Source organism: Podarcis cretensis, assembly GCF_951804945.1.
Source record: "Podarcis cretensis genome assembly, chromosome: 2".
Taxonomy (NCBI): Eukaryota; Metazoa; Chordata; class Lepidosauria; order Squamata; family Lacertidae; genus Podarcis; species Podarcis cretensis.
The window spans coordinates 1,251,179-1,271,651 of NC_137171.1; the positions used below are offsets into that span (position 1 = coordinate 1,251,179).

At 45.8% G+C, this 20,473-nt stretch overlaps 1 protein-coding gene across 5 annotated transcripts in view; it reads right to left on the reverse strand.

Moving 5' to 3' along the window:
• Positions 1–20,473, reverse strand: part of OLFM2 (olfactomedin 2) — a 225,796-nt gene that overhangs the window by 2,113 nt on the left and 203,210 nt on the right. For all 5 annotated transcript variants that reach the window (XM_079967842.1, XM_079967844.1, XM_079967840.1 and 2 more), the window contains exon 5: positions 17,955–18,061. In XM_079967842.1, coding sequence (XP_079823968.1) covers positions 17,955–18,061 — 107 coding nt within the window. The remainder of the gene's footprint in view (positions 1–17,954; positions 18,062–20,473) is intronic.

The following is a 20,473-nucleotide window of genomic DNA, read 5'->3' on the forward strand; positions in this document are numbered from 1 at the left end:
AACAACATGTGGCTGTGCTTATGTGGTCATTGGTGACTGCCTACCTGGATATAGTCCACTTTTCTTCAGCTGGTGGGTGTTTTGAGAGCCAGACTTAGGGCACACTTCAAGCACACCAGCAAGAGCCATGGCAGTGCCAGAGGGAGGAAATTGCCCCAGCCCCAAGGATACAGCCCTTCTCCAATTGCCTCCTCAATTGCTAGACTCCTGTCCTTAATGCATACTATTATTTTTTCTTTGCAAGATCATAACATTCAGGACACAACTTAAAGGTAAATGTAAAGGGACCCCTGACCATTAGGTCCAGTCGTGACTGACTCTGGGGTTGTGGCACTCATCTCGCTTTACTGGCCGAAGGAGCCGGTGTACAGCTTCTGGGTCATGCGGCCAGCATGACTAAGCTGTTTTTGGCGAACCAGAGCAGCACACAGAAACACTGTTTACCTTCCCGCCACTTTGACATGCTTTCGAATTGCTAGGTTGGCAGGAGCTGGGACCGAGTAATAGGAGCTCACTCTGTCGTGGGGATTTGAACCACCGACCTTCTGATTGGCAAGTCCTAGGTTCTGTGGTTTAAACCACAGCACCACAATTTGTCTACCTGTAAATAAAATTTGCCTTTCTGAGCCCCTTCTGGTATGGCCACTGGCAGCAGCACCCATCATTTTCTAGTATTATTGTTAGTATTATCATCTTAGAGAAGAGGAAGAAAGTGAATAAAATATTGGGGGGTGGCAGGTAAACCTCACCCTGCATAATCGATCACATGATGTGGTGCATGCACACCATTTGAATGGCAATGCCCATCAACTTAAGATGGCTTGGCTGCCTCAAATATTTTATGGGGGGGGGGGCCTGAAGAGTTGGCTCCTATGGCCTACATCCCCCCCATCCTTAAATTTTGCGGTGCAGTCTCCAGCCAAATATGTCCAAAAATGCATCATTTAGCAGAAAGTGTGCATAAAAATGCTTATGGATTAGCAAAAAGAATACATCAAATGCATTAGACTGCTAGCAAAGATGGGTACTGTTTATTACACAAAAGTTGCATGCTAAAATGTGTATATTAGAAAAGGCTCTAAAAGCACTAAAAGGCTCATGAATTTACATGAGTACTTTTTAAATGTGGAGAACATAACTGAAGAATGCAGTAGTTGAGAGACCCAAATGGCCAGAGGTGCCTGTTCCTAAAGCAATGTATTCCCTGAATGCAGCAGGTGAGGGAAGAGGCTGGGAGCATGGCCTTTGCATGGGGAAGGTGCCCTCAGGCACAAAGGAGGAAACCCTTCATTGCACTTCTGTACAGCAGCTGTGTAGAAAAAAGAATTTCGATTCATGCAGCTTTTCATGCAAGGTTGAGAAAAACTGCTAGAACTGCCACACTTGGGCCAGTTGAAGGATCAGAAGTGCTCTGCAACAATAGCAAATGGGAAGCAAAGCTGCAGACAGCACACAAACAGTTAAAACTTCAGCTCCACCCCTTGGGGAACCAGATTAGTTAGAAGCCTGGAAGGCAGAGCATTGCTGCTCAATGCTTTGCAATCCTGTGGTTGTTGCACACTTCTAGTATCTACAGTCATTCCCCTGGTTCCTTCTTCACACTCCACCCTCTGGTTGTATCTTTCTCTGCACTGCTTCCACAGGGGTACCTTGAGCAGTTCTTAGTGTCAAAAAGTTATTCCTGAAGTTTTGTTGGAATCTCCTTTTTTGTAACTTGAAGCCATTGGTTCAAGTCCTACCTTCCAGAGCAGGAGCAAACAAGCTTGCTCCATGTAACAGCCCTTGAGATATTGGAAGATGGCTTTCATATCTCCTCTCAGTCTCCTCTTATCCAGGCTAAACGTATCCAGCTCCCTCAACTGTTCCTCATAAGCCTTAATCACTTTCTTTGCTCTCCTCTGCACACCTTCCAGCTTGTCAACATTCCTCTTAAATTGTGGTGCCCAGAATTGGACACAGTGTTCCAGGTGTGGTCTGACCAAGGCAGATGAAAGAAGAGAGTGGGACTATGACTTCCTTTGATCTGGACACTAGACTTCTGTTGATGCAGCCTAGAATAGTGTTAGCTCTTTTTTTGCTGCTGCATCACACTGCTGACTCATGTTAAGCTTGTGGTCCACCAAGACCCCTAGATCCTTTTCACATATACTACTGGTTTTCCCTGCCAAGAAAACTCCATGGACAAAGACAACAGGCATATAAAAGTTATGACGCTAGAAGATGAGCCCCTCAGGTCGGAAGGCGTCCAACATGCTACTGGGGAAGAGCGGAGGGCAAGTACAAGTAGATCCAAAGCTGATGAAGCGGCTGGGCCAAAGCCGAAAGGACGCTCAGTTGCGGATATGCCTGGAAGCGAAAGGAAAGTCCAATGCTGTAAAGAAAAATATTGCATAGGAACCTGGAATGTAAGAACCATGAACATGGGTAAGTTGGAGGTGGTCAAAAATGAGATGGCAAGAATAAATATTGACATCCTGGGCATCAGTGAACTAAAATGGACGGGAATGGGTGAATTCAGTTCGGATGACCATCATATCTACTACTGTGGGCAAGAAACCCGTAAAAGAAATGGAGTGGCCCTCATAGCCAACAAAAGAGTGGCAAAAGCTGTACTGGGATGCAATCTCAAAAATGATAGAATGATCTCGATACGAATCCAAGGCAGACCTTTTAACATCACAGTAATCCAAGTTTATGCACCAACTACTGGTGCTGAAGAAACTGAAATTGACCAATTCTATGAAGACTTACAACACCTTATAGAAGTGACACCAAAGAAGGATGTTCTTCTCATTATAGGGGATTGGAATGCTAAAGTAGGGAGTCAAGAGATAAAAGGAACAACTGGCAAGTTTGGCCTTGGAGATCAAAACGAAGCAGGGCAAAGGCTAATAGAGTTCTGTCAAGAGAACAAGCTGGTCATCACAAACACGCTTTTCCAACAACACAAGAGACGACTCTACACATGGACATCACCAGATGGGCAGCATCGAAATCAGATTGATTATATTCTCTGCAGCCAAAGATGGAGAAGCTCTATACAGTCAGCAAAAACAAGACCTGGAGCTGACTGTGGCTCAGATCATCAGCTTCTTATAGCAAAATTCAAGCTTAAACTGAAGAAAGTAGGAAAAACCACTGGGCCGGTAAGATACAATCTAAGTCAAATCCCTTATGAATACACAGTGGAAGTGAGGAACAGGTTTAAGGATTTAGATTTGGTGGACAGAGTGCCTGAAGAACTATGGATGGAGGCTCGTAACATTATACAGGAGGCAGCAACGAAAACCATCCCAATGAAAAGGAAATGCAAGAAAGCAAAGTGGCTGTCCAATGAGGCCTTACAAATAGCGGGGGAGAGAAGGCAAGCAAAATGCAAGGGAGATCGTGAAACATACAGGAAATTGAATGCAGATTTCCAAAGAATAGCAAGGAGAGACAAGAAGACCTTCTTAAACAAGCAATGCAAAGAAATAGAGGAAAGCAATAGAATGGGAAGAACCAGAGATCTGTTCAAGAAAATTGGAGATATGAAAGGAACATTTCGTACAAAGATTTCCATAATAAAGGACAAAAGTGGAAAGGACCTAACAGAAGCAGAAGACATCAAGAAGAGGTGGCAAGAATACACAGAGGAATTATACCAGAAAGAAACTGATGTCTCATATACCCCAGGTAGTGTGGTTGCTGACCTTGAGCCAGACATCCTGGAGAGTGAAGTCAAATGGGCCTTAGAAAGCACTGCAAATAACAAGGCCAGTGGAAGTGATGGTATTCCAGCTGAACTATTTAAAATTTTAAAAGATGATGCTGTTAAGGTGCTACACTCAATATGCCAGCAAGTTTGGAAAACTCAGCAGTGGCCAGAAGATTGGAGAAGATCAGTCTACATCCCAATCCCAAAGAAGGGCAGTGCCAAAGAATGCTCCAACTATCGCACAATTGCACTAATTTCTCACGCTAGCAAGGTTATGCTTAAAATTCTACAAGGAAGGCTCAAGCAGTATGTGGACCGAGAACTCCCAGAAGTGCAAGCTGGATTTAGAAGAGGCAGAGGAACCAGAGACCAAATTGCAAACATGCGCTGGATTATGGAGAAAGCTAGAGAGTTCCAGAAAGACATCTACTTCTGCTTCATTGACTATGCAAAAGCCTTTGACTGTGTCGACCATGGCAAACTATGGCAAGTTCTTAAAGAAATGGGAGTGCCTGATCACCTCATCTGTCTCCTGAGAAATCTCTATGTGGGACAAGAAGCTACAGTTAGAACTGGATATGGAACAACTGACTGGTTCAAAATTGGGAAAGGAGTACGACAAGGCGGCATTTTGTCTCCCTGCTTATTTAACTTATATGCAGAATTCATCATGTGAAAGGCTGGGCTGGATGAATCCCTAGCCGGAATTAAGATTGCGGGAAGAAATATCAACAACCTCAGATATGCAGATGACACAACCTTGATGGCAGAAAGTGAGGAGGAATTAAAGAACCTTTTATTGAGGGTGAAAGAGGAGAGTGCAAAATATGGTCTGAAGCTCAACATCAAAAAAACGAAGATCATGGCTACTGGTCCCATCACCTCCTGGCAAATAGAAGGGGAAGAAATGGAGGCAGTGAGAGATTTTACTTTCTTGGGCTCCATGATCACTGCAGATGGTGACAGCAGCCACGAAATTAAAAGACGCCTGCTTCTTGGGAGAAGGGCAATGACAGGCCTAGATAGCATCTTGAGAAGTAGAGACATCACCTTGCCAACAAAGGTCCGTATAGTTAAAGCTATGGTTTTCCCAGTAGTGATGTATGGAAGTGAGAGCTGGACCATAAAGAAGGCTGATTGCCGAAGAATTGATGCTTTTGAATTATGGTGCTGGAGGAGACTCTTGAGAGTCCCATGGACTGCAAGAAGATCAAACCTCTCCATTCTGAAAGAAATCAGCCCTGAGTGCTCACTGGAAGGACAGATTGTGAAGCTGAGGCTCCAGTACTTTGGCCACCTCATGAGAAGAGAAGACTCCCTGGAGAAGACCCTGATGTTGGGAAAGATGGAGGGCACAAGGAGAAGGGGGCGACAGAGGACGAGATGGTTGGATAGTGTTTTCGAGGTTACCAGCATGAGTCTGACCAAGCTGCGGGGGGCAGTGGAGGACAGGAGTGCCTGGCGTTCTCTGGTCCATGGGGTCACGAAGAGTCGGACATGACTAAACGACTAAACAACAACAACAACAACACTGGTATCTAAGATTTTACTGCTCTAAGATTTCGTCACACCCTGTGCGCAGACCATTTCACTGGAATTGTGCAGACCCAGATCAAGGCCTTCTTTCTCTCCCTCTGATCCCCAGAGGGCGCATGAGATTGCTCCAGCACAGGACACTGGTGCATCTGTGGAGCAAGCTCCTCCTTCCAGATAGGATGCTCAACTGCCCTTGGTGCCACGTGCAAGATGGCAACCATCTCTGAAATGTGACCTCTGGGCAGTCAGCACAAGCACTGATCACAAGCTGAGTTAACCCTTTCCTTGCTTGCCGAGTCTTTCACTGTAGCTTGCCTTCATAGCTCTCTCTGTGTTTTTCCTTCGGAGAATAAGCTTGTGGTGGGAGATGGTGAAAAATAACCTGGTAGCAAGGGTTGCAAGGGCAGTTAACTAGTGGGACCCAATGGCAGTCCCCTGCAAATGCCCTTTGCCTTCTGCATCACAGCAACTTGGCAAGCACTTTTGAAGCCCAAGCAGCACATCCTTCCAATCTCAGCTCATTGTCAGCTGCACAATTGGTCCAGACCATTAACATGCTCATCATCAGCTCTCACAGGCCCTGACCAGATGCCATATTGGAGAGCTCCACTGTTTGCTTCAAACATTGGCAAAGGAGACAGGAAGCCTTGAGTGTATAAACTTTGCCGGAGGCTTCTTTGCTCTCTGCCTAACACTGGGGCTCAGCAGAGCAGCCTCAGGGATCTGTGCCTTTCTCTTCCCCTTTCATTCTTCTTTAAACAATTAAGCCCATTTGATGGAGCAGCTGACATCTCCCTGCATCGGATTAGCTGTGTTTGGTGCCTAAACTGGATCCCTCCCCCTCCCCTCCTCTCTTTCTCTCCAAAGCTCAGGGCTACCTTTTGAAATTTAAAATATAATTCACTCAAAAGCAAAGGCATAGTGGGAGGGGGAGAGATACAGCCAGACATATAACACGCATGCTTTCCAAGTCCCCTGGAGCCAACTGTCAACTAGAAATAAGACACTGAGAAAGTTTGCATTATCACCAGAAGTTAATCGGATGGGACTGAAGACTGAGAGTGCAAAAACTATGGTTTGCAGCTTGATCATTTGACTTGATCATTAAAATTAGCCGCCTCAGCTCCCACCTCCCTCAGATAACTGCTGGGGATCCACCAGTGTTAATTCCTCCCCTGTGATCATAATGCTAGGTCAATGAACCACCATTTTAAATTCCCCATAATGCCCTGGAGCAACCTTTCCCAACCTGGTGCCCTTCAGGTGTTGCTGGACTCCAGCTCTTATCAGTCCTAGCCGCCCTGCTCAATGGCCATGAATGCTGGGAGTTGATAGTGGCAAGGGGCCCACCAATGTTGGAGAGGGTCCAACAGGAGCACTTGCTGAGAGTCCCCTGAAACCTGGAGTTATTGTTTAACTGTTACATATGTCAGGTTTTAGAATAGTGTTCCTGGTGGAAATATCTCAAGAGAGAGCTGGTTAAATTCAAAGAGGCTATGTAGGGTAGTAGACAGTGTGGCCAGTTCTGCCGAAGAGGAAACCCTTTTCAAATTCCAGTTCAACCAGGAATCCAGTCTCTCCTCATGTAACTTCCCAGTTACTGATCACATTTCTATCTTGCCTTCTCCTGCCAAGGACTGGTGTATCCTCTTAGTTTAGACTATTTTGACATTCCAGTTCTGGGGCCTCATTTGTGACTCATCTGGGTGATAAGAACATACAAAGAGTCCTGCTGGATCAGGCCGATAGCCCACCTAATCCAGCATCCTGTTCTCACAGTGGCCAACCAGATACCAGTGGGAAACCCACAAGCAGAATTTGAGCACAACAGCATTCTCCTCTCCTGTGGTTTCCAGTAGTTAGTATTTACAAGGTGTCCCCTTCATCCTAGGGTATCTACACTGCCAAGACAGACATGAATTTGAGCTGGCAATGGAAGTTGGACATGAAGCCTAGATTCCATGTGATCCCTAGCCTATGTCCATGTCTAAAGTGATCTGGGCTACTGGCCACAACTCAGCCATTGCAGCCATGGGAGATCTGTCTTCATGAATTCCAACATGCATTGGTCCGGGACATGAGTCCCCTACCAACCAGTCTATGGGTAGACTGCCCAGTCAGCTATATGGTTAGCCTGTCCTTGTGCAGAATACCTGCAATGTTCTTGGTGATAATCTATATAGTTAGGAAATAAAATCATGTGATACAACCCTTTTTGGAGCATGCCATTCTAGAATACAGAGAACCAGCATCTCTTGGAGAAAGCTAGTCTGGATTCCTTCATCCTCACACCCTGGAATCCCGGGGCTGCCAACCTGCATTATTAGGCCCAAGGGTACATTTTATTTTTGAGCAAGTGCCATGGCTACTACTCACTCTGGTCACTTCTAATTCCCCTCCCCAAATCATAAAAGAGAGAAAGTGTGCACAAACACATCATTTTTCCAATGGATCTGGGGAAGAGTCATATCCAGAAGAATTAATCTGAGTCTTGAAAAAGCACATGGAGCTGAAACTGGAAGTGGGGAAGGTTGTCACTCTTCCAACTTTCCCCTTCAGCTCTATGTACTTTTCAAGAGAAAAATGGTAACCAAGCTGACCACCTCATAGCCATGAGGGCAATGTGTGGCTTGGGGGCTCCAGGTCCCATTGGGCCAAATGGGGTGCTGCTCCACCAATCCTGGAGGTGGCACTGACTGTCAGCTTCTACTTCCTTTGTCTCAGCTGGGAGGAGGATGGAGACAAGCTAGAACTAGTTGGCTCTGCCCATTACTGGTTTTGCCTACTGTTGATTTTCTGCCCAACCAGTCTCAATGGGCACCAGCCACCAATGCATACATATGTCCCCCCGGCCCCACTGCTTGTACTGAATCAGATGATTGGGCTATCAAGCCCATTCTGTTACCTATGCTCTATTAACTGAAGATACCGAGTCTGTGAATGCTGCTTGTAAACTCTGGCCAAGTAACTCATTCATCATGGGCTTTCTGCCATCCAAATTTTGTCTCCCACTTGTTTCCCTCTGCCAAAAAGCTCAACTGCAAAGAATGAGTAAACATATCCCAACCTTTATGGATGATTTATGCTTGTTTTATTAAATGTTTTCTCTCCTTTAATTTACAGAGTTAAAACACATTTTCACTCTTTTTCTGCTGATCAAACGCTCGAGTAGTTTTTAATAACTGAAGAAGAATTGTGATAGCAAGAGGTGGGCAAGATTGATTTCACACTTGGAGGATGATCAGACAAAGTTCCCCTCCTTGGTCTCTTCTGCAGAGCTGGGGTGGAAGGGAAGGGAGCCTGTTTGGATTTCTTCTCAATAAATCATTTTTCTATGGAGACACAGGACTTTGCCAAGTCCTTGAAAACTGGGAATATGTGATCCTGCAAAAGTTTATAAGGGCTTGTATTGACTGAAATTCACATTAAGCCTCAGTTAACATAGGAGCCCATGAAAGAGAAGTCTCCAAGTGACTGTAGCAGCTAAAGCAGGGGTCAGCAAACTTTTTCAGAAGTGGGCTGGTCCCTCTCTCCCTCAGACCTTGTGGGGGGCCGGACTATATTTTTTGGGGGGGCGGGGGAAATGAATGAATTTATATGCCCCATAAATAACCCAGAGATACCGTACATTTTAAATAAAAGCACAAATTCTACTCATGTAAAAACACCAGGCAGGCCCCACAAATAACCCAGAGATGCATTTTAAATAAAAGGTCACCTTCTACTCATGTAAGAACACGCTGATTCCCAGTCCATCCAAGGGCCGGATTTAGGCAGCGATTGGGCCAGATCCGGCCCCCAGCCCTTAGTTTGCCTACCCATGAGCTAGAGGTTTGAACAGCTGCTCCCTTCCAACCCTGTTTTTGCGCCACCACAGCATCTAGATTCTTCTTGGGCTCAAAGCAGCAGAGGAGACTATAAGGAAGTTCCTGCCCAATTCCCAGCAAGGAGGGAAAGTGAACTAGTAGTGAGAGGTAGTGCAGGTCGCTATCACAGCTGTTGGAACCCTCAGCTGCTACATTCACCCAGAGACTACTGACCATAGTGAACCTCATTCACATGTTCTTGTATGAACTGGAGATAAGCTTCTTTTACATGTAACTTGAAAGACAAAGAAGCAAGTAGAACGATACACTGGAATTACAAAAGTAGAAGGTACCATATTGTCATCTACTCAACCCCCCTTCCACAAAGTGGAATAATCCTCAAGACAGATCTTCTGATTGACCCAAATAACTAAGACCACAGAATTGTGAGGAAAACTTCAGTCAAAAGGGCCAATATGTTTTTCTAAACAGGAATATGAAGGGGTTAAGACTCATAGGGCTCCTGAATTCCTAGAGGGCACTTTATGAGATAACATCCTCTACTTGCACAAGCAGGAAAAATATAATGGCTCTTAATTTTTTGAACTTCCTCCCACCTGAGGAACAGTTTTTTCCTCGTCATGCAGCTATAGGGATAATACGCAAGGTCTGTGCTCTCCCAAGCCCACGCACCATCTTCAATCTCAACCACATATTTTAAAAGTAATTTAGAAGTAGCTTTGCCTATCTTGTATTTCTAATTGCTCACTGCTGAGTCCTGAGCAAGACTATTATGTAAGTAAATGTTACATTTTTCATGTTTACAATACAGTCTGTTGCCTGATTATTTTGTAGAAGATAAAGAGGGGAACTCAGCCTGCTGGGGCAGCCTTAATCAATATATAGAAGTGTCAGCTCCGTTCCTTCACTGACAGGGAATGAGAAGGCAGGCCGAGAGAGAGAACAGGCAAGAGTGGGATGCAGAGGGAGGGGAAGCGGCAGGGAGCAGCCGGAACTGGATCTCTGGACACAGGGAGAAGGAGAGGGCAGCTTGTCAGCTCAGACAGGGACACAGGCACAGGGGGGCAGGGAGTGCCCTCTCCCAAATCTCATAGACTCACGAGAGTGTCCGAGAAGCGCAATCAGGACAGGGAGAGAAGGTGGGGGTTTTCCTGTCAGGGGAAGAGGGGGCAACTGTGCTTTCTGAGGATGACGGAGATTAGTGGAGCTCCGAATGGGACCTTTTGATTTGACTAATAAATCTGGAATAATTAACTGCCGGAGTCGTCTCACGTATGTGGGAGAGACCCAAGCCACTGCAATAAGTTTCCAGTTTAAATGCTGCAAGGGATGGTATATTTTTAATTCTGCAAATCCAGTGCTATAAATCTCACGTGAAACTGGAGAGACAAATTAAGTTTCAGCAGATAAATTAAATTTCAAATTCAGCGGAAAATCTTTTACTCATAATTTTCATTATACTCAATTTACTATAATTCTCATGATAAATGATGACACTAAGATTGTAGTCCCGCCCTATCTCCTAGAGGAGCACAGGGACAGCCACACAACATCACTTAATCAGCTTCACATACATGGGAGTTTAAAAACAATTAATCTCTCTCCTATGCTTAGGCTTCTTATTACCAGACTAATTTCCAACCGTTAACATTTCTGCTATCCCATTTTTCAATTTTTGCCTACAATAGGGACTCTGAACTTCCTAGGGACCACATTGGCCACTTTCAAACCCGTACATTTCTCACAGAGCATCAATTAAGCTGAACTGCAAAACCAATGTAAATTAAGTTATAAAAGATGCTGACTTAGTCATCCCATACTTATGCTGGAAAACTGTGTGTTTGTTTAAACAGCCAGCTTCTCTGTCAGCTTTTGGTGTGACCAGGAAAAAGAGCTAGGGGTCCCTTTACCTTTACCTTTTAGACAGGAGGAAGCTCTGTTTTCCAGGCCACTCCCAAACCCTCTTTTACAAAAAAGTTGATAATTGGGGATGCATTGGGAAGGTGGAAAGATAAGAGATAATCCTCCGACTACTCAACAGATTGTATAAATCTTTCACCTTTTCAGTTGAGATAAGATCTCAATCCAGCCCAATACCTCCACTGCTGAGCCACTAGGCCATTTCCCCCTCTCAATTTATGTCCGCACTATACATTTAAAGCACATTTATACCATAGCTCCCCCCACAAAAATTCTGAACTGTAGTTTGCTCCTCACCTCACAGAGTGTTTGTTGTGAGGGAGGAAGGGAAAAGGAGATTGTTAGCCGCTTTGAGACTCCTTAGGGTAGTGATAAAGCAGGATATCAAATCCAAACTCTTCTTCTTCATTGTTATAATTTGCATCACCCTTATCAGACCACAAGTTCCAGGATGGGGGGGTGGGGAACCAAGGGTGTTAGTAATTTAAATCCTGGAAGCTGTAGTTTACACCTCACAGAGCTCTGATTCACAGCACCCTTAAACTACAGGTCCCAAACTAGAGGTCCCAGGATTTTTGGGCAGGGAATAAGAAGAAGAAGAGGAGGAGGAGGAGGAGTTTGGATTTGATACCCTGCTTTATCACTACCCGAAGGAGTCTCAAAGTGGCTAACATTTCCCTTTCCCTTTCTCCCCCACAACAAACACTCTGTGAGGTGAGTGAGGCTGAGAGACTTCAAAGAAGTGTGACTGGCCCAAGGTCACCCAGAAGCTGCATGTGGAGGAGTGGAGACGCAAACCCGGTTCCCCAGATTACGAGACTCTTAACCACTACACCACAGGGGGAACCAGGCCTGTACAAGTGGCATAAAAGTGCTTTAAATATACGGTGCAGCTGTGACTCCAGCCCACCACCAGAATAATCTGAGGAAGAGAAAAGGAAAGGGGTTCTGGGCCACTTGAGATTACTATCAGAAGTAGTAGAGCATAATACTCCCATACCCCACCTCTAAGTCCAAGTCCAATGTCAAGTGGTGGTGTTATAAGAATTTTAAGGTCTTAGATATATAATAAATGTTCATAAATGTACCAAGCAAACATGTACATAAATATATAAACCACATAGAATCATAGAATCATAGAATCATAGTTGGAAGAGACCACAAGGGACATCGAGTCCAACCCCCTGCCAAGCAGGAAACACCATCAGAGCACTCCTGACATATGGTTGTCAAGCCTCTGCTTAAAGACCTCCAAAGAAGGAGACTCCACCACACTCCTTGGCAGCAAATTCCACTGTCGAACAGTTCTTACTGTCAGGAAGTTCTTCCTAATGTTTAGGTGGAATCTTCTTTCTTGTAGTTTGGAACCATTGCTCCGTGTCCGCTTCTCTGGAGCAGCAGAAAACAACCTTTCTCCCTCCTCTATGTGACATCCTTTTATATATTTGAACATGGCTATCATATCACCCCTTAACCTCCTCTTCTCCAGGCTAAACATGCCCAGCTCCCTTAGCCGTTCCTCATAAGGCATCGTTTCCAGGCCTTTGACCATTTTGGTTGCCCTCCCCTGGACACGTTCCAGTTTGTCAGTGTCCTTCTTGAACTGTGGTGCCCAGAACTGGACACAGTCCTCCAGGTGAGGTCTGACCAGAGCAGAATACAGTGGCACTATTACTTCCCTTGATCTAGATGCTATACTCCTATTGATGCAGCCCAGAATTGCATTGGCTTTTTTAGCTGCCGCGTCACACTGTTGGCTCATGTCAAGTTTATGGTCAACCAAGACTCCTAGATCCTTTTCACATGTACTGCTCTCAAGCCAGGTGTCACCCATCTTGTAATTGTGCCTCTCATTTTTTTTGTCCAAGTGCAATACTTTACATTTCTCCCTGTTAAAATTCATCTTGTTTGTTTTGGCCCAGTTCTCTAATCTGTCAAGGTCGTTTTGAAGTGTGATCCTGTCCTCTGGGGTGTTAGCCACCCCTCCCAGTTTGGTGTCATCTGCAAATTTGATCAGGATGCCCTTGAGTCCATCATCCAAGTCGTTGATAAAGATGTTGAATAAGACCGGGCCCAAGACAGAACCCTGTGGCACCCCACTAGTCACTCTTCTCCAGGATGAAGAGGAACCATTGATGAGCACCCTTTGGGTTCGCTCAGTCAGCCAGTTACAAATCCACTGAGTGGTAGCATAGTCAAGTCCACATTTTACCAGCTTCTTTACAAGAATATCATGGGGCACCTTGTCAAATGCCTTGCTGAAATCAAGGTAGGCTACATCCACTGCGTTCCCTTCATCTACCAGGCTTGTAATTCTGTCAAAAAACGAGATCAGGTTAGTCTGACATGGCTTATTTTTCAGAAATCCATGCTGACTATTGGTGATCACAGCATTCCTTTCTAGGTGCTCACAGACTGTTTGCTTAATGATCTGCTCCAGAATCTTCCCTGGTATTGATGTCAGACTGACTGGGCGGTAATTATTTGGGTCCTCTCTTTTCCCCTTTTTGAAAATAGGGACAACATTTGCCCTCCTCCAGTCTGCCGGGACTTTGCCTGTTCTCCAGGAATTCTCAAAGATGACTGCCAGTGGTTCTGAGATCACATCTGCCAGTTCTTTTAATACTCTTGGATGCAGTTCATCTGGCCCTGGAGACTTGAATACATCTAAACTAGCCAAGTATTCTTGTACTATCTCCTTAGTTATTCTGGGCTGTGTTTCCTCTGCTGAATCATTTGCTCCAAATTCTTCAGGTCAGGCATTGTTTTCTTTATCGGAGAAGACTGAGGCAAAGAAGGCATTGAGGAGTTCAGCCCTTTCTGTGTCCTCTGTTTGCATTTCACCATCTTCTCCTCTGAGTGACCCCACTGTTTCTTTGTTCTTCCTTTTGCTACGAACATACCCATAAAAGCCTTTTTTGTTGCTTTTAACCTCTCTAGCAAGCCTGAGTTCATTCTGTGCTTTAGCTTTTCTAACTTTGTGTCTACACGTGCTGGCTATTTGTTTGAATTCCTCTTTGGTGGTTTCCCCCCTTTTCCATTTTTTGTACACATCCTTTTTTAATCTTAACTCAGTTAAAAGTTCTTTAGATAGCCACCCTGGCTTCTTTAGGCACCTTCCATGTTTCCGTCTCATTGGTATTGCCTGAAGTTGGGCTTTTACTATCTCCCTCTTAACAAACTCCCAGCCTTCATGAACTCCCTTTCCTTTTAGTATTACTGTCCATGGGATCTCACCCAGCACTTCCCTAAGTTTTATGAAGTCAGCTTTCTTAAAGTCAAGAAATTGAGTCCTAGTATGCTTGGCTGCTCCTTTCCGCTGTATAGTAAACTTCAGAAGAGCATGATCACTCGTGCCTAATGATCCTTCCACTTCTACCCCACTAACCAGGTCATCAACATTGGTTAGGACCAGATCTAAAATGGCTGTTCCTCTTGTTGCTTCTCCCACTTTCTGGACAACGAAGTTGTCTGCAAGGCCAGTGAGGAATCTGTTTGACCTTATGCTCTTCGCTGAGTTTGACATCCAACAAATATCCGGGTAATTGAAGTCCCCCATTACTACTGTCTCCCTTCCTTTTGCATGCTTGGCCATCTGTTCCAGGAAGGCATCATCTATGTCCTCCGTTTGGCTTGGGGATCTATAGTAAACTTCCACAATGAGGTCACTGTTATTCTTCTCTCCCTTAATTTTTACCCAAATGCTCTCACTTTGGCTTTGAGGTCCTAAATCTTGGATCTTTTCACAGGTATACACATCCCTGACATATAACGCCACTCCTCCTCCTTTCTTGTCTGGTCTGTTTCTCAGAAATAGATTGTATCCCTCCATTATTACATTCCAGTCGTGGGATTTATCCCACCAGGTTTCAGTGATGCCTATTATGTCATATTTAGTTTGCTGTACCAAGAGCTCAAGCTCATCTTGTTTATTTCCCATGCTTTGCGCATTAGTGTACAGACATTGAAGTCCATTAATCATTCCCCCGTGTCTCTTATTTAAGGATTTTTTCCTCCCACCACTAGGTCTGCGTGCTGTTTGCTCCATTTGGTCTATGACATTTGGATGATCATCTTCATGTTGAACAGCTCTTACTGTCAGGAAGTTCTTCCTAATGTTTAGGTGGAATCTTTTTTCTTGTAGTTTGGAACCATTGCTCCGTGTCCGCTTCTCTGGAGCAGCAGAAAACAACCTTTCTCCCTCCTCTATGTGACATCCTTTTATATATTTGAACATGGCTATCATATCACCCCTTAACCTCCTCTTCTCCAGGCTAAACATGCCCAGCTCCCTTAGCCATTCCTCATAAGGCATCGTTTCCAGGCCTTTGACCATTTTGGTTGCCCTCCTCTGGACACGTTCCAGTTTGTCAGTGTCCTTCTTGAACTGTGGTGCCCAGAACTGGACACAGTACTCCAGGTGAGGTCTGACCAGAGCAGAATACAGTGGCACTATTACTTCCCTTGATCTAGATGCTATACTCCTATTGATGCAGCCCAGAATTGCATTGGCTTTTTTAGCTGCCGCGTCACACTGTTGGCTCATGTCAAGTTTGTGGTCAACCAAGACTCCTAGATCCTTTTCACATGTACTGCTCTCAAGCCAGGTGTCACCCATCTTGTAATTGTGCCTCTCATTTTTTTTGCCCAAGTGCAATACTTTACATTTCTCCCTGTTAAAATTCATCTTGTTTGTTTTGTTTTGAGATGACAATTTGTGCATTTAATTGCTTCAGTTTCCTGCCCAGAGCCTCATAGTCTCTTTTGATCTTCTGGAGGCTATTGCTTGCAGTGTCATTGGTTCCCACATGAACCAAGAGGAAGGGGTATTTGTCAGTGGGTTTTATGATTCCTTGCAGTCGTTCAGTTACATCTTGGATCTTAGCCCCGGGGAGACAGCACACTTCCCGAGACATCTTGTCAGGCCCACAGATCACTGCTTCTGTTCCCCTCAGTAGGGAATCCCCTATCACCACTACACGCCTCCTCTTAGGTTTGGTCGGGGTTCTTCCATGAGCTGTCCGTTCCAAGGTCACCTGCACATTCCCTGAGGACTGACTTTGCTGCTCGTCTTCATATACCTGATCGACTGTAATGAGGGAGAGATCCTCAAATGGAGTCTGCTCTTCGTCTTCCATGCTAGGGGAGAGGACCTCAAAGCGATTGTGTATTTCTAAACAATCAGAGCGAACCCTGGGCCTCCTACTTCTTTGAGTCACGTTTCTCCATATATCTGGCTCCTGTGTTGGTGAACTAGCCTCCTTCTCAGGGGAGTCTCCTGTCTCCTCCTTGGTGGAGACAGTGTGCTCTGTTGCTTCCAAGAAGAGCTCCAGCTCTCTAATTCTTTGGAGCGTAGCGACACGTTCCTCCAGTTGCTGGACTTTGTCTTTTAAGAGGGCAATCAACATGCAATTGCTGCAGGTAAAGCTGCCTGCAACCTTTGGCAAGATGGCAAACATTGCACAGGAACCGCAGACAACTGCAGCTGTTCCCTCACCCTCCATCCTGAAAACGTGTTGTTGGGGGTGGCTACAGTGGTCCTCCATCATAAGAAGCGTGCAGACAGGACAAATAACTCCCCCCCAAAAAACCCCTAGGTCTCCCCCAAGAAACGTTTGAGACTAGCTCCCCTAAATCTAAAAGATGGATCAAACACAAATAAACACACACACGAGAAAACCCTTTTTCCTCCTTCTTCAGCTGCTGCCCTGCAAGCTCTGATAAGCTCCTCCCACAGCTAATCACCTGCCTCAACAGAAACCCTGCCCCCTCTGACCTTTGCACAGGGAGAGCAGCTAATCAGCCACAAGAAACACACACGAGAAAACCCTTTTTGCTCCTTCTTCAGCTGCTGCCCTGCAAGCCATGTCTGAAGCCGCACAGGAAGACAGTCCTGAAACCATTTTGACTCCCAAGCTGACCAAATGTTTCTCTGCAAGGAGGGAGGAGGTGAAAAAACCTTCCTTGTTACAGGAATTGGGTAATCACCATTTCAAAGGAATGGCCAGACTACCAGGAAAGGCAATTGGATAAGGCATTATCAGATAACCTGGCAGAGAGGAAAAACAACAACATTCAAATTTCTGTTGTACCCCGCCTTTTCTCTGATATATGATGTATGGAGGGGTGGTCTTGAGCTCCAGGACAGGGAATTTAAAATGTCTATATAAGGGCAGGCACACCTTTGTTCTGGGTCCTCCTCCTTTCCTGCGTGTGAGGGGAGCACCCGGTTGCAACAGATCAGTAAAGATCAGGCTTACTAGCTGCTTTGCTTCTCAATATTCTCTGGTTGGTCTCTGTTATTTTCTCCTACCAATAGGGAGCCCACGTAAGGACTCTATATGGGCTCTTGGATACCCTATAAGGGAAAAAGGGCAGCTTTTGTTTACAACAGTAGCAAGAGTTCTCCTTCTCTCTTCTAAGATGTTAGGAGGATAGAAAGCTGCTTTATGCAGAGTCAGACCATTGGTCCATTTAGCTCAGTATAGTCTACACTGACTGGCAGCAGCATTCAGGATTTCAGGCTGGGAATCTCTCTCAGCCTTTTCTGGAGTTGCTGAGGCTCAAACCTCCTATCTTGGACACGCAAAGCTGATGCTCTACCCTTGAGCCACGCCCCTTCCCCTGTTCATTAGCACCATTTTCTCCCCTCTGCCTTTTGCTAATCTTCTATCCTACAATCCGGACAGATAACTTTATGCCATGTGTTTGGTACAGTCTCAAAACTTAGAAGGTTTTGTGCTTATTCAGTCAGGTTTCACTCATTAAAATCAAATAACCTGGGGAAATTCTGTGAGTTCAGTCTAATTTATATTTGTGCTAGGTTTAAACAAAACATTAACCTTCTGGGTTGTGGGCTGTTGACGTACAAGCCAGCAACCCCACTTATGAGCAGCTCCAGAGTCTCCTGAGAGCAATTCATCCTTGATTCTAAATAAGTGAGCCTAGGGGAATTTTGTCTCTCATGCACTCACCCGGCTGTCAGAACTTGGGGCCATGGTGTCCGTCATCCAAGAGCCAAATCTGGAGCCTGATGCCCGGATGGTGATGGGGTTGCTTACCCCTGTAAGCTTTCCACACCCTGAAGTACAAAGCAGAGAGGGATGAGAGGCTTAGAGGACATGTGAGAAGGGAAATGCTGGAAGCAGGTCTCATTGGCCAAGGAAAAGCAATGTGGCCCACCAGGAAGATTTTTGTCTTGAGACCCGAGTTCAGATTCCTCTTTGGCTATGGGATCCATGGGCAGCCCTGGACAAATCACTGTTCTTTTGTGAGGGGACAAAAGTTTGTTTGTTTGGGCCCAATTGCAGTGCCACCCCCAACCCCCCCGTGCAGTGGCTAAATGTGAATGATTAATAAACTCAAGCAGGCAATCATCTGGATTAGAAAAGGCCACAACTTTATTGATTACAAATATAGATGGATTTTTGGCTCAGGCATTGGGTGTATATCCATTCCAGCCCCCACGGGGGGGGGGGTATTTAATTTTAAAAGGTTAAGGGAACTCAGTTCCCCTGAGTTCCTGCTCACACCCCCCCCCCCAAGGCTTACTTCAGCACTGATATTACTGCATGATCAACACTGTTGGCTTAACTTGAACAAAACATTTTTTTTTCCAATTCCAAAAGCATTCAGAATTCTTCAATGCCATATTTGAATGAGTTCAATATGTCCAGACTGTGCACTGTATGCTCTGTGATAATTCAGCTCTTGGTTAAGCAACCATACCACTGAATCAGCAGCAGAACCCACAGGCCGCAAATGAAGATGCACATTTGCCCTGCGGATTCTCTTCCACCCATTTTCTCTGCACTTTGCAGTAATGCCGTAAACGTGAGATGCATTGCAAGCTGGATGTGTGGCGACTCATCTGAATTGCCCCTCTGATAAGTGCACCCTAGTGATATTCTGACATCTCTGCATCTTTTATTTTCTGTTCAGCACAGCAGTAAGGCCCACATGACACCCAGATTATTATTCGCAAGGTATCAGCAGTGCAGCAAAACAGTTTGAGCTCACGAGCCCAAGAGAGCTCACGGCAGCTGCTGCCTGGAAAAGAAAAACATATGGTGTAGCAGCTAATAGAGGCAAGAATTTGCTCCAGATACCCCCATGGGTTGCATTCAGATTTCAGCACACAGAACTGGCTTTGCCCTTTATAAAGGTTCTATCAACATTACCCACATTACATCTGGCTCAAACATGCAGCATCAGTATATGGTACAGCCCTTCCTGGGCTGTTCCACTTCCAAGTGCAGCTGGAGGAGAGAGAAGGGAGAGAGGGAGGTTTTAACCTAGATTTCTCTCTGGCATCTCTTCACGAGTGGGAAATTTATACCTGCGGGGGAACATTCAGATGTATGATTTCCTCATTTTCTGCCATAAGTGAGCTTCTGAGCCTGGGGTACTCTCTGTCATGAGACCCATATGAAAGTGTCATGAAGGAGGTAGTCTGATCCTGAGGAATAATGGGTGGAGATCAGAGAGGTGGAGTCCTACTGGAACGGAGGAAGTGTTGGCAAGACCCAAAGAAATCTAGGAAATGGATTGGCAGCAGTGTGTAATATGATGAGCTTGATCCAGCCAATTGGGGTAGCAGAGGATTGTTCTACTCTGGTCCAACTGGACACCCCTAGTCTGATCCCTCCTGACATAGAACTGCCCCCAGTGCCTCCCCCTGTCAGGGATGAGCCCCCTTCAGAGAAGGAGCCTATTGAGAGCAAATCAGATGCTGAGCTGCTCCACCTCATGAATAGACCTTACAAGCTCAGCCCACTCAGAGAAGTACCTGCTTCCTTGCCCAGTCTTGGGGCACAGGTTGTTGCCATGCTAAGTGCCATGTCTTCCTCTCCTTCAAACAGAAGGTGCAGCAAGCATATTGCTTGTTGGCAGGGGCGTAGCATGGGGGTGAGGGAGGCTGTGGTCCTGGGTGCAGAATTCCCGCGACAGGCTCCCTTTGCCAAGGCCACATGACTGCCAGCTTCCAGAGCTGCAGGTAGGTGAGCTGTGCTGGGCCAGGCCTTTGGGGCTGTGGTGGCATCCCCTTCTCCTAACAGGCAAAGGGATGTTCCACCCCAGGTGGAACTCCTGCTGGATGGAGCCCTGACTTTTCCTGGCCTGCACCAGTTCTTCCCCAGGGTATCCGTCCCAGTATGTGTCCTTCGGTGAAGTGCACACCTCACAGAGAGAGCACAGAGAGGAGAGCTGTCTGCTTGCCCAAGACCCACCAGCACCAGCCCACACACTACATGGCCAGGAAAGGTGGCCAGGGAAGAGCTGCACTTGGTGCCTCAGCCTGCTCTCTGTGTCCCTCCTCTTAGACCTGCTGTAGCTGCTAAGCCCACCAAGGAGCATCAGCTGCTACTCCTGCTCGGAGCTCACTGAGCTGAGAGGGCAAACGTGGCCACTAGCAGGCAATCTCCATGAGCAGCAGCCACTGAAGGCACAGCCAAGTCTGCATGTTGCCTCCCGAACAATGCCTGCAAGGGGGTTA